The 14119-nt window shown below is 35.7% G+C and overlaps 1 protein-coding gene across 2 annotated transcripts in view; it reads left to right on the top strand.

The window, feature by feature from the left end:
- Positions 1 to 14119, top strand: part of ASB5 (ankyrin repeat and SOCS box containing 5) — a 28196-nt gene that overhangs the window by 11712 nt on the left and 2365 nt on the right. The window contains exons 1-5 of one of the 2 annotated variants that reach the window (XM_084204869.1): positions 6042 to 6114; positions 9328 to 9407; positions 10446 to 10553; positions 11916 to 12066; positions 12200 to 12334. In XM_084204869.1, coding sequence (XP_084060995.1) covers positions 6057 to 6114; positions 9328 to 9407; positions 10446 to 10553; positions 11916 to 12066; positions 12200 to 12334 — 532 coding nt within the window. In that variant the 5' untranslated portion in view covers positions 6042 to 6056. Of the gene's footprint in view, positions 1 to 6041; positions 6115 to 9327; positions 9408 to 10445; positions 10554 to 11915; positions 12067 to 12199; positions 12335 to 14119 lie in introns of those variants that run through there. The other variant, XM_084204868.1, reaches the window with a different exon arrangement.

The following is a 14119-nucleotide window of genomic DNA, read 5'->3' on the forward strand; positions in this document are numbered from 1 at the left end:
AAACCAAGAAACAAACCATAGAAAACCGGTAGTGTTTGATAGTTTCATGGATTCTCCTGAATTCTAAAATCACTCTTTACTGCACATTACATATGAGTAAAACCTGATGCAGTAATAATTGTTGTTACTATTATTAAAAGAATTTCCATTCTGATAAAATAATTTTGGTTTTCTGTTTTAGACTGCTTGGTATTCAAGCAGCAAAACGTTTGAATACTTATGCTTTAGGAATCTGTTTCTTTTCTGTGTTAAATGATTAAAAAATTAACACCTTCTTTCCATTTAAATCGTGTAAATAGTTAAGACTCATGCTGTAGCTAAGCTGATTCTTTCTCTGTTTTAAAAATAGAAAATGCTGGAGCAGTCCTTCCCTTCCCCCACTCTGTAGTCACTAGTCCAAGCTAGTAAATGTTACTGAATGGATTTCAGTGTTGTAGCCATTCTACAGTAAGTACAGCAAGATCCTTTGTGAAAAAGCGAAAGAAGGAAAAAAGGTAGTGGAGATCATTTGTGGATGTTCGTCAGAGCAGAGTACCTGCACCAATGACAGCCAGGCTTTCCTCGAGAAACACATCATGACAACAAACACTGCTGTTCAGAGGAGCCAGAATCTCCCCAAAAGACGCCTAGAAAGTGTAGGGGAGTGCCCTGCAAAACGGAAAGCTAGCTGGGGCATTCTGACCAGCCAAGGTTTGTATAGCAGCCATTTCAGACACCGGTGCTGAAGTATGCTAAGCTGACCCAATTTATGATGGTCTAGCTATAAAACTGATTTTTGGTGTTTTGTTTTTTGTTTTTTGGTTTTCTAGCTGTAATGTAAATGCATGCTTTTGTTAGTGGGACTTTATTGCCTTGCATGGGTTAACACAAGGGTACTGAGGCTATTTTCGTTCTTTCTGCTCTCTTATCAGCTGATCTAAAATACCATTTCTTGTTTATCTGCCCTATTTGTTTTATGCAAGTGTTTAAGGCTTGACTTACCCTGACTTTTGCTGTCCTGTCACGAGGTAACTGGATACTAAAGGTTAATTGTTTACTATGGGGAACCAGGGAATGGAAGGAGGGGGAGGAGTAAACTTTACATGTAACTTTATGTGTAAGGAGTCTGTAGATAGCTGAAATAGGAGGCAATAGAGGAACACCGCTGACAGAATTATTCTCCTGTTCTAAGATACTAAGGACAAAATATAATTGTAAGGCTTTGCATAGAGAAGTACTTAGGAGGTATTTAAGTTGCTGAACGCTGACATTTTCAACAATGAGGAATAAACTCTGTTAGAAGTGTATAGGACTTCTATTGCCTGTGCTGTATTTTCCTGTAATTATTTTTTCCATAGTCCAAGTGTGTAAAAGGGAGCTTTGAATAATTGCAAGAGTCTTAAGAGAATTTTTTTTGGGAAGAGTGATCATAATTCCATTTAATATTGATATCATAAGGTTTAGAGTGAAACAAAATAAGGAATTAAGGAAGTCAAGCTTGAAATTCATGATCATATGATATAAAATAAAAAATGGAAATGTTAAAATAGTCAATGAAAGTAGTAGACAGGAGTGAGTTTGTATGTTGTACATAAAGGAACTGTGAATTTACCATGTAAAATATAGCTATATGTTAGCTATATTCTTAAAATATATTCCTATTCTTAAAACACCTTTGATAATTTCCAGTATTGGCAGTTTTAGAACGGAGCAATATTCAAGAATTTAAGCACCAGTTTCCTTACCTTCCAAGTAACCATTTGAATGCAATGATACTGTGTGTTTGCATTTACTCATCAGTTTTAATAGGCAGAGCATCTTTTGCCCTCATGTTTTTCACTGTTTAGGCGAAGATTTCCTGACCTAAAGAAGCTTTTATTTATGGTCATTTAGCTCATTTCGTCAGTATTTTACAAAAAAAACTTGGTCAATATCCCCCAGCTGAAAAGAAAATTCACAATAGTTTATCAGTGTTAGTACTAGCCACTCCATTATGTGGTTGAAGGTTAGGCTCTCTTGCTACTCTTAGAAGGAAATAGCCGCAATTATTCTAGTTTTGAAACTCTCAGAATCTAAGTAAAATATGTAAACTAAAATTTTCTGTAGAATCCATTTTACCAGGGTCTAGGTACTCAGAGCCTCGTTGTGATTGCCATGCTGGGAATATACATTTATTGGTAGGCATCCTGAAGTACTCAGAGACTTCTGGTGCTCTTAAGGCTTCTGATTGTTGCAGTGCACTTGAATAACAAGTATATCTTTTGTCAGCTCTGAAGGATGCTTTTTTTCCTTCCTCTCTATTTCATCCATGCAGGTATCCAAACCTGATTTAGCTCTACAGGCACCCTTGCAGAGCAAAGGGAGAGAAAGTCATACTGCAATGCAGTCTGTAATTAAATAGGAAGACTGGAAAATGGACTGAAAGTGATGCAGAGGGTGGAATATATCATAAGATTGGATAGAAGGGTGAAAGGATAGAGTCAAAATGGGAAAAGTCCTTCAGCCTACTGGCTTGAGGGGCTACAACTCCAAAATCTCGTGGATGTGACAAAAATTACACACTGGGCCCAGATTTGCTGCAAAATTGCTTTCTGTGTATAAGGCTTGGGATTAGTCCCTGGGCTGCATTCACTCTCAGGCAGGCTGGGAAAATACAGAGAATTCTCAGCACAGTTTGGGAAAAATTGTTTGTACTCTGGATTAAGGCTGAGACTGTGTTTGAGGAGCAAAATTATTCCAGTCTTTAAACTTCAGAGTCTGAACTCAGCTCAGAATGTCCACAGGCCTTTCCTGTCACCTTCTAGTTGGGAAGGGGACTGAAAAACCCTTACTTTGTTTTAGTGACTTGTCCAAGGAAATAATAACAGCCAAAGAATATTACCAGCTGCTCCTCCTACTCAAGTCATATCTGATGAGGATCTAGTAGACTACTGAATTTGGAGATTTACGTGATTTTACATCTTGGCATTCTAGCTAGGGCACACAGACTTTGCAAGGTACTTTAGGTTAGAAAAACATCCAGACAGTTGTTGATGCTTCAAGAAGATGGAAAAAACAACCTGTGTATGAGCAATGGATGTGGAGCTGTGGCTGTGCTTTCATGTGACACGAGAAGGGGCCTGACACACTCCTTCCTACACGTGCATGGCTGAGCACAGAGCCAGCAGTGGCTGCTGCTGCTCCCACCATTGCCATTGCCATCAGCTTCACATAGCATAAGGTTAATTCTGTTGGGAACCAAGCGAGCTGTGCTTGGAAATTGCTGTTGTGTTATTCTAGGCTTTTTTATAGAGTTCAGTGGCTCGTGTTTCTGTGGGAAAAGTATGCTAAAGTGCAATTGCTAAACACTCTAAATGTTACCTGTGCCACCCTGACTTGACCATTCAGTGCATTATACTCCAATATTTGACAGCACCGTCACATGTAGTGCTCTTCCTTAAAGCCCCAGCCTCCTTAGCTGTGCAGCATGAATGCTGTTCTGAGAATCCATTAGTTTTATACTCAGAAAAGACATACCCTATGTTCTGCTGTTTGATGCAAAGGTTAGAAGGCAGGCGGTGAATGGTCGGGAGAAATGGTTAATGTTTTAATGCCCCCAAAAGTAAATTCCATTCTTGTCTTTGGAACCTATGTGTTTTAAGACCAATCATCTAATGTAAAAGCTTTTTGGCTGATCATGGTTATTATTATCTAAAGCTGAAATTTCAGAAGCTCAGAACTCTCATAACTATAATTAAACTGTGCTTTTAGTGTGCACTCTAGTGTTTAAGAACTCAGAAAAAAATAAGCTGTTAGAATGATTTTATAATTCAAGCATCAAAACTCTTTTAGTTCCGTATAAAATAGTATGAATGGATGATGTTCTGATATAGGTTCAGCAGGGGAGGTGAAGTATTCTTTTATTATTGGGACAACAGCATGAAAAAGGCAGTAGAAAAGGAAAAATGTTGTAATGAGTTTATAATTTGGATGACATGTCTTACTAGACATGGAGATAAAAAAATTTTGAATACTTACTCATTCACTGAATGCAACACTGGAATGGCAAAGCTATTATGTAGTCATGTGCATTAGACACAGAACTGTGTGGGAAAGCTTTGTATGGATTTTAGGAGTAGGAAATTTACACTTGTAATGAAGCCCCCAATTTGGAGATTTAAAATCTACATTATGATAAACATTGGAAAGTATACTGGTTTGAATCAATCAAGCAAGTTTTCATTGTTTGTATATATGTGTGTATATATATATATATACACACACACACACACACACAGAGTTATATATAGTTAGAGAATTTTCATGTTATTTGACACATTGAAATGACATATGTAAATGCCACTTGAATGACATCTTCTCTTTCAGACATATTTTAATCATCTCTAGCCTAAATTCTGATTCGCTTGGAGTTCTTCAGTGTTGACTGTTTAAATTTCATTTATTAAAAAAATAGTGGGTTCTATTCTTCTGGCCATATTTAATCATGGTGGTTAAGCATCATAGATATATTTTTTAAAGTTTAAATCCTTTGTTGAAGATTTTTTCAATAGTTTCCAACATCAAATATCAATTAAGTAGTTGACATGCTTCTTTATCCTACAAGGGATTTAGACAAATGAGTAATTTTATAGTGCCACGATAAAAATCTTTTAGAACCTAATTAGATATACAAAATATCAGACACTTCAACAACTGGAGTGAAGTGATTCTGTTGACCTTGGGACTCTGATGTGGCAGGGTTTTTCTCTTTAGTTATTGATCCTGTATGTTGCTTCAGTTGCCAGAAGCTGAAGCACTCAGAATGAATCTTAAGAAACAAAAGGTAACAGTGCTTGTATTAATACATAGCATTTGTTGGTTTTGCACAAATAAATATTAGCTACAATGCCTTCCAAATACTCTGTGTTTCTCATCTCCCAGTAATGAGCTGTGTCAGGCTTCTATTTTCAATTCTTCTTTGATGATAGTGCTTCTTCTGATGACTGGGACTCCATCTATTTAGCCATAGAGCAGTAATTTTTTAAAGTGCTGAGCTCTAGTAGAAATACTCTCCCAATGAAGTCAATGAGAAGAACTTTATTCATTACAGTTCTGCTTTTGAAAATCTGACCTTTAATGTACTTTTTATACTGAGTTGGGGGGGGTGTTGTTTTGTTGGTTTTTGGGGGTTTTTTTTTGAGACTTCACAAATTTTTAGAAATAAATACAAAAGGAATGACATGACTGGAGGTAAAGGCTGTTGTGAAAATATTTTTACTTAGTATTTTATTACTATGATTATAATTGCAGGAATGACTTATGGATAATTGCAGGTAAAGGATGTAAAGGAGTGAAGTCTGTAGGGAAATGTGAGGAAAAGAACGTTAATGACTTAGAAATGAATCAAAGAATTTGCAATTTGCAAGAATTGCAAATGCCTATTTTTGGACGTTTTCACTGCTGAGAATAGCTATCAATGCCCCAGTTTAAAAACCAAAGAATATTTTAGAACATAATTGAAGGAATAGCAAACTACTAAAAGAAAAACACAATTCAGGTACAGCTCAAAAAGCATTTGAAACAGATTCAGAACATATTTGCTTTTCTTTTCTAGATGTATTATGAGTAAGTAGTAAAATAACACAGGGGCATTTGGAGTGCTTCCCTTAAAATCTATGTACTGATGCCCATTTTAAGGACACAAAACTGTGTCTTTGCACGAGGTTAAAAAAGGAGTTTTTCCTGCAGTTTATGTCAAGGTTTTCTTGATGTGAGTTTCTCTTGTGCTGAAATTCTTGTTAATCTATCTTGGAAAGCCAATGCACAGATACTGGCACTTTGGGAAGTTGTTATGTTAAAGAAAGAAATGTGAAAAACTGAAAAAAAGGGCAGCAGTCCTTTACCACAAGAAACTGACAACTTGTATGCACTCATATATTCAAAGCTGTGTTTACTGAGGGCTGGAAGTTCATATTACAGGGAGCTGCTGATCTTCCAAACATAGCCAGGATGTTTTATGAAAAGGTCCAACTAGCAAGAGCAGATTTTTTTTTTATTATTATTATTTTAATTTTTTTTTATTTTCCAGATTGAAAGAGATGAGTAGGATTTATAATTGCAATTGGCTGGAAGTGCCATGGGGAGATGGAGATTTAGGTATTGTATAATAATTTGTAATTTTTTTAACTTCACCTGTTAATGCAGTGAATATATTTATTCTTTCTTGTTAATGTTTACAAAGCAATGATGCTTTGTAATAGTTTGCCCTTCTGGTAAACTATACATCAGAGAACTTGGAACTAATGTGGCTTCTGTATATAGTTAGAGATACTTTATATTCAGCATTGTCAGGGATCTGTAGGGAATTTATGCATTATCAGTTTTGGAATAGACTATTTTGCCTACTGCTGCTATTACAAACACAATGAATGAAAGTGTTTATATTTTTGCTAATGACTTCTAAGTGAGAGACACTGTAATTTGTAGATTAGCAGAAGGCAGTAATCTAGGCAAAGAATTTAGGAACACCTTTGATGCTTATTTATGGTAAATATTTATGTTGAACATATTTTTGTCCCTGTGGTATTTAATGATGAATTACTATGTATATCAACAAGTCAGTTGGAATGTGAGTTTTCTTTTTCCAAACTTGGTCAGCACAAAATAGCTCTGCAGCTTTTTGCTTTTAGATTTTATTTGTAGTAGAGATGATACAAGCATTTTGCATTTTATGGATTATCAGAAACAGCTGGCTGCTGAATATCTCTGCCTGAAGATAGGGATATAAGGTGGGTCTAGGTGCAAACCAGAGCTTATAACAGGATCTGGCATAATTTGATTATCAAATGTCACTGGATTAATTAATACACATTCTTCTGATCAATCCAATATGGAAGGAGGTGATGGAAATAAAGGTGGAAAATTGTTGCTTTCAGATCCTACCTGCATCTTTGTTGTGTTTATACCTGGCTACAAGAATGTCTGAAATGTAAGTGTATTGAATGAGCATAAAAGGCTTATAACTCTTACAATTTTAAAAGATGTTTTTCCATATAATCAGTTCTTTTTGTTTTTTTTTCTTTCCATTGAGTAGGATAAACTGTAAAAAAAGAGATGTTCTCATCTATAAAGACAGAGGGACGAAATTACCAAAAGCAACCTCTAAATACAGATTTAAATTTGAGGAATTTTTTTGCAGCAGCCAGCAGGATAACTTACTGGATCTAATTTATTTGAATTAGAGCACCTTGAATGCTCCTTCAGATACTGCTGCAGAAGAACACTGATCAAAATACTCATAGTGATTACACACGTCCAAACCACAGTACAATAAATCTATCTGAGCTTATTGGTATGACAAAGAAAATACTGATGATTTGCCAAAATTGGGTCACTTGAAGGTTTCTGAGCTCAAGGTTTTTTTAATGTATAATAGCCCTTATAATCCAAATCATTTGGGGGGGGGGGTTTAAGGTTTGTTGGGTTTTTTTTGGTGGTGTTTTTTTTGTTTTGTTTTGTTTGTTTTGTTTTGTTTTTTTAATTTGGACTATCAATAAGAATTTCAAAGCATTACATTAAATAAACCTGAAGTAAAAAGTACAGGGAGTAATGTGTGTGCATGTGTATGCACACTGCACATAATTCTGACAGGGGATTGGAAACTGAATCTTGCCAATAGTCCATCTACTGCCACGGATGAAAGAGTTCAAGGAGTTTCACACAAACAGAGTACTCTGACATGATAGAAATCTCACTGCATTTTTAAAATCAGGTTTATAAACTGTCACATTTTTAAGCTTCTGTGATCAGCTTTATGTAGTCTTATGATAATTTAAATAATCATCTGTGCTTTTGCTTTGCCAAGTTTTTGATCTCAGTAGTATTCAGTAGTGCTGAGTCACAAAGTGCACTATGTTCTCCAAGATGCAGTCATACTTCTATGTAAGTTTTATTCTCATTCACTACCACCAGTAGGAAAATTGAGGTTTTATCTACAATTTCTTATTGAGCACTATTCCATATGTTTTTAACTAGGCCTGATTTCTTTTCATGTGGAATTGCCTTAATCTTTTTGTCCTTCTTGATGTGATTTATAGTAAACAAAAGTGTACTTTCTGGAACAGGCTAGTGGAGAGGAGTCCAATAGGAAACAGAAACAGGGTCTATTTCTGGGGTGTAGTTATCTTAGAGCTTAGCCTGGTGACTCCAGTGATTGAGCAACAGCCTCTGCATTTCAGACTCATTGCTTTGCCAGTAAATGCAGTGGCTGGCTCTGTAGGCAGTCCCTGCCCATGGCAGAGTCAAACCTGCACGCCTGGAAGAGTCATCTGCCAGTGTTACCAATTCATCATGCCAGGGTAATTCTCTCTGCATTTCTTCAGGAATTTTGGGCAGCTTGATATAACTCACACAAGTGATTGTATCAGTAGTTTACAGTTCTAGTGATTTTGTTCTTAGAGGAATAAATACTGATAATTCATAATACATTTTGAAGATGTTTCTTCCTTGCACAGCCTCTCAAAACTGAATTTTCAAAATTCCTGCCATAAGTGGGTTTCAGCTCTGGCTGCAACCTTGGCTGGCTAGAAGGGACCTGTCAGTGTTCAGTCTTGCAGAGGAAAGGGCAGGTCCTTCAGCAAGAGCTTCAGGACGGCTCTGGAAGCTGGGCTGGGTGTTATGGAGGGTTATGTGTGTGAACGCAGGGTTGTTGTTGGGTTACAATTTTTTTTCACCTTTCCCTTTTGAGGGGGATAAATGAATGAAAATAAAAGCCAAAATTTTACAGTAAACATATCTAATTATTTTTCAGCCTAATAATTTCTGGAATGAGAACTTAGATTTTTTATCTTCTTTATACTTTATTAATTTTTTTACTGTGATTCTCACTGTATTTCTCTCCTTGCACTTGTGTAGTAGCTTCAAATTAATCTCACCATACATAAAGATTCCCACATTGCTTTTCACATAAACCAGCTTCTTTGTGACTTCTTCAGGCAGCTGTACATCTGGTTTAAGTTCAAATGATGCCTATATTCCAGCTACAATGTTGTATTATGTGTATTAAAAATGAACAATGCAAAAATAGAAGTGGAATATGGTAATTAATGAATTTATTAAACAGATTACTGATATCAATATCTCAATATTTTGTTCTGTGGACCACATAATGATTTATTAGAGATGTTCACAATTAATAATGGAGCATTTTTTTATTGTTTAGAAACTGATTATTTGAGTCTCTAAAGAGGAAGAATTAATTTCATATGACATTTGACTTCATTCTGTGCATCATGTTTTCAGCTTTCTTCTGTGCATTCCAAACCCTTTCTAATTCATATGGCTGATTCAATAAATGCTCTTATTATATAGGTTCTTGGGCAGATCGCTCACCTCTGCATGAGGCAGCCAGTCAAGGACGTCTTCTTTCTCTGAAGACTTTATTGTCACAGGTGAAGGCTCTGTTTTTACAATTGCTTTCATTTTTAATGTTATTTAATTTCTCAGCATAGATTATTAATGCAGATTTAGTATGCTTTGTTTTGTTTTTTTCACTTGAATTTTTCAGAGCAATACATATTTAGGAATTTTCCATATTATAAGATATAAGGTAGTATTTAAAATATTTCCTCTGTATGTTTCAACCCCCATCCACCCCCGCCCCCCCCCCCAAAAAAAACCCCCAAAACCAAAATTGTGTCTAAATTTATGTCAGTCTTCCCTTCTTGCATGGTATAAATCAATATAAAGCAGTTTCACTGCTTTAAGCCTTTGGGTAAATAGAGCAAGTCAGGAAGATACTAGTTAACAGGAAGAATCACTGAAAGATTCTGGATTTTCCATTGTTGTAATTTAAAAAAATTCCTAATATCAAAGGGAGAGATTGTAAATGCTAAATTTTAATATTAAAATATTGTTCTATTAGCTATTTCAATATTGAAAAATTATACTATAGAATACGTTTGATGAAAGCAGGTAGACAAAATTGTTTGTTCTTAGAATCAAACAACATTTATTGCAAAAAATTTAGAGGGCTTGGTGATTTTATCAATTCAGTAAATGTTTTCTTTGCTAAAATTCATAGCTTTGGATATTTCAGCTCTTAAGACACAGGTTGGTAGAGTCATAGGAGAGTTTAGACTCAGGACTTTGTGGGGTTTTAAAGATCACCTAGAGTGGAGATGCACCACCCTTTCTCTCATCTTTTTCAGGGTTTCACTGTCCCCCAGTTAAATTTTTTCCCAGCTAGCTACTTGGAATTTGCCATGTTCTGACTTGGGCCTTTTGCCTTGTCACTGTGCATCTAAACAGTCTGCATATTTTATGCCTATTTCTGATTAAAAATAAGCGCTCACTGAGGATTAATTTATTGCAAGTTGAGTTTGAAGCCTATTTAGAGTATTGTAAACTATTCATTTGAACAGTAGTGTGAGGAAACTACTCTGAATAGGTTTTGTATGATCTTTAAATACCATTCACATCTATTTTAGGGCTACAATGTAGACACACTGACAATTGACCAAGTAACTCCACTCCATGAAGCCTGCCTGGGAGACCATGTAGGATGTGCAAGAATCCTCCTTGAAGCAGGAGCAAATGTAAGGCTTTGGATTCGTTTTCTTTTATATGAAGTCCAATTCTAACCTTGGCTTAACTGAGAAAGATGTATTGCTTGATTTTAATGTAAGTGGTGTCTACTTACCCTGTTGGCTATGTTCATCTCATGCAATTACAGCTGCCATCTGAATGCTAGCAAATGAGAGTGATGGGCAGCTGCTGAGTCAGTAATGAGTTAGAGTGAATCCGTTAGCAGTATTCATTATGATATTTCTCTTCAAAAATATGGAATGCATTCCTCTACTTTACTGGGTTCCTCTTGTTTTGAGTGGCTTTCTGGAGGCTTTTCTTTTAATCTTCAGAATGTCTGCTGTCAATACTGCACCTGTGTGCTCTTAAAATTCTTTGGTATGAGTAGAAAAAAGCACAGTCTCTTTTCTGTGCTTCTGGCATAGGCGGTCTTATCTTTTATCCCAAAATGAAAATGGGACTTTACAGATCACTTTCAGTGCAATGTCTGCTGACATCAGAGTTCAAGTGCATAGCTTCCCAGGTTTCTGATCTTTATAATGGAAATATTTATTATTCAAATTCAGTTTGCAGAACCATGTGGAATATGTCTGTGTTGTTATAGAAAAATAAAAAAAGATCCATAGATATTTCCAAAGCAAATTTCTCCCTAATTGAGTAGGCACAAGGAGTCTTAAAGATATGAAACTATAAGAAAAAAAATAATTTCCCACCTCGTTTATTTTTAGTATTTTTAATTGTTTTGGTGGGTTTGGGGAGTGCATGGAAGGAGATGGGCCAGTCCTGGAAGGAGCCTCCTCCTCATACCTGTGTTCCTCTCTTAAGTATTAGTAGCAGTCACAAAGTTGCCTACTTTGTCTCCTTACTCTCCCACACTGGAAATACTCAGTTGAAGAGTGAGGTTGGTATTAAAGCAGTGAGCCTATGCTATTAGCTTTGTCTCCATACTGTGAAATATCATTTGAACCTGGAGACTAAAACTACAGAAGAAAATGGCAAATAATCCTCAATTCCTGCCAGAGCTGTGGAGAGAAGATCTCTATATCCCATTAGTATGCAAAGTGTAAATTTTCTGTATCATTGAAACAAGCTCAGTGCAATGATTTCTGAAAATTATTTACTGCCCAGATGTCAATATATGCTCTTTAGTATTCCAGGTGTTTTTATCCAGCATACTTTAACAAGAATAATAGTAAACTAATTCCAACTGAGAAGTATGGTAAGAGGAAGACAGTTTCACAGAGACTGGTCAGTTAACTTGTCATTTTAACTAGTACTTTATTTTTTGTATTTTATGCAATTTCTAACTATTTCCTGTTTAAAAATCTACCTTTCTTTTAATTCTTTTTGTAAATAGATTTTATATATTCTAGGTAAATGCTACAACAATTGATGGAGTGACACCTTTATTTAATGCCTGTTCAAGAGGCAGTGCAGCATGTGCTGAGCTGCTGTTACAGTATGGTGCCAAAGCTCAGTGGGAGTCCTGTCTGCCATCACCCACACATGAAGCAGCCAGCAGAGGTAAGAAATTAGCTCCTCAATAAACACGGGGCAGCTGAGCAATGTCTCAGTAAGAGGGTAAGGAAATGTGTGTGGTTTGGTCCCTGAGACAGCGTACTGAAGTCAAGCAAACTGTCATGCTGTGTTCTGACAGGTCACAGTGAATGTCTGGAGGTACTGATATCCTGGGGAATAGATGTTGACCAAGATCTTCCTCATTTAGGGACACCTCTGTATGTAGCTTGTGTTTCACAGCAGATCCATTGCATTCGAAAGCTTCTATATGCAGGTATGTAATGATTTAAATAAAACGTCATTGGTCTGCAAAATAAGCATATTGTACTCACCTTTGAAGTCATCTGTGCTCAGCCAATTGAACTGGAACCCTTGCTTGCAGGGTTCTACTGCAAGTTTATGCTGAATCATGTTTTCTTACAATTTACTACTTTTTTTTTTTTTTTGGTGCCACAGTAAGCTTAAGAGGAAAAAAGGAAGCAAGACCAGTAAGAATGAATGTTCAAAATTTTCAGCACATCGTGCAGATTTGTAGATATTAATTTTCTGTAGGAAAAAGAAGGGTAAAAAATGAGCTTTGAGGAATTTCATGTAGTAATCATTGAGATTTCAGTCAAACTACTTTAGCAATGAAGTTTCCCTTGCTTTCATTCTTCAGGAAGTTCTGATTGGTCTTTGCACGAGGCATAGAGGCTGAGTTGCAGAGGGAAGGGGTAAAAGGCATCTGATCCTAAATTTCAGATTATTTATTTAATCAGTGGCTAAGAGTTGTTGAAGGCTGGCTCTGTTTCAGCACAAGCTCAGGGACACAACTGGCATAGCTGAAAGACAATTTGCTGTGTTTCAGGTATTTACATACAGAGCTTTTGCATCCGACAGAACAAGGAATTAAAATGTATATATGAATAATTCAGCCTTGCTATCATTGCACCAGAATAGTTTTTCTAGTTGATTGTGTGCTATATTTAGAACTTAAACAAGCAGTTAAAGTGTTTCTCATTGAGTCCATCTCCTTGGATGATTAATTATCCTATGTCATGATTTTTTATGTTTAAGAACAGCAAAAGTATAATTAGCATATTTTGGGATTCAAATACTACCATTCAGAAAAAATAGTAACAGAAGGGCATATTCTGCATTTGTTGGTGCCCTGAAGTAAAAAAGGGTATGTAAATTGAAATATAAGTAACAACTTATGTAAATTAAATTTTTTCATGTTTTATCGGTTTGTGAGAATGTATTAGAAGTTGAAAGGCAGACAATGAAATAAGCAAGAGAATGCAGAAGCATGCTCCAGTTGTTAATATTAAAAACAATGAATTATTCAGATTTCAGATCCAATTTCTAGACCTGTGACATTATTATTTTACTCAAATGGACATTTAAAATGCAAAAAGTGTTGATTCAGGGAGAAAAGTTGGTACAGCAGGCAATTTTTGGTCTCAAAAGGTCAGTAAGAACTCTGAAGAAGGCTGGGTTTTAGATGAATCAACAGCTTCCCTTCTGGGGAAGGGAAATTCTTCCATAAGGGAGAATTCTTCCGTAACGGAGATCCTTCCATACTAGCTAGTATAGTTTAACTCATGTATGGATTTTTTTTCTTGAATATGAATGCATTATTGCAAATTAATTTGGTCCATTTTAATTTAAAACATGTTAAAAATTACCTATTAATATAAAAGTGTAATAATTAGAACTCATGGATTGAGAGAATTAATGGTTTGGGTTTTTTTTCCCCTATTAGCTTTCTTGACTGTGAATCTCACCTTAACTAAAATTAAAACTAATTTGTAGATTAATAAATACAGGTTGGATGGGATGGGAGTCTATTTCAAACCCTTTTCCAGCTTCAACATGTGAAAAATTATAAGGCATCCAAGATTCTTTCTTGAGTTGGCGTACTCACAAAAATATTATACTTCAGTTTAGTTTTTTTTGAAGACTTAAATAAGGAAAGTATGTTTTTTAATATAGTAAAAATTTCCTTAAATGTGTACAAAAGGTGCTTTTTTATGATTAGGCAACAATGATGCTCATGTTACCTGATTGGTACCTGATA

Source organism: Fringilla coelebs (assembly GCF_963513975.1).
Source record: "Fringilla coelebs genome assembly, chromosome: 4".
NCBI classification, from domain to species: domain Eukaryota; kingdom Metazoa; phylum Chordata; class Aves; order Passeriformes; family Fringillidae; genus Fringilla; species Fringilla coelebs.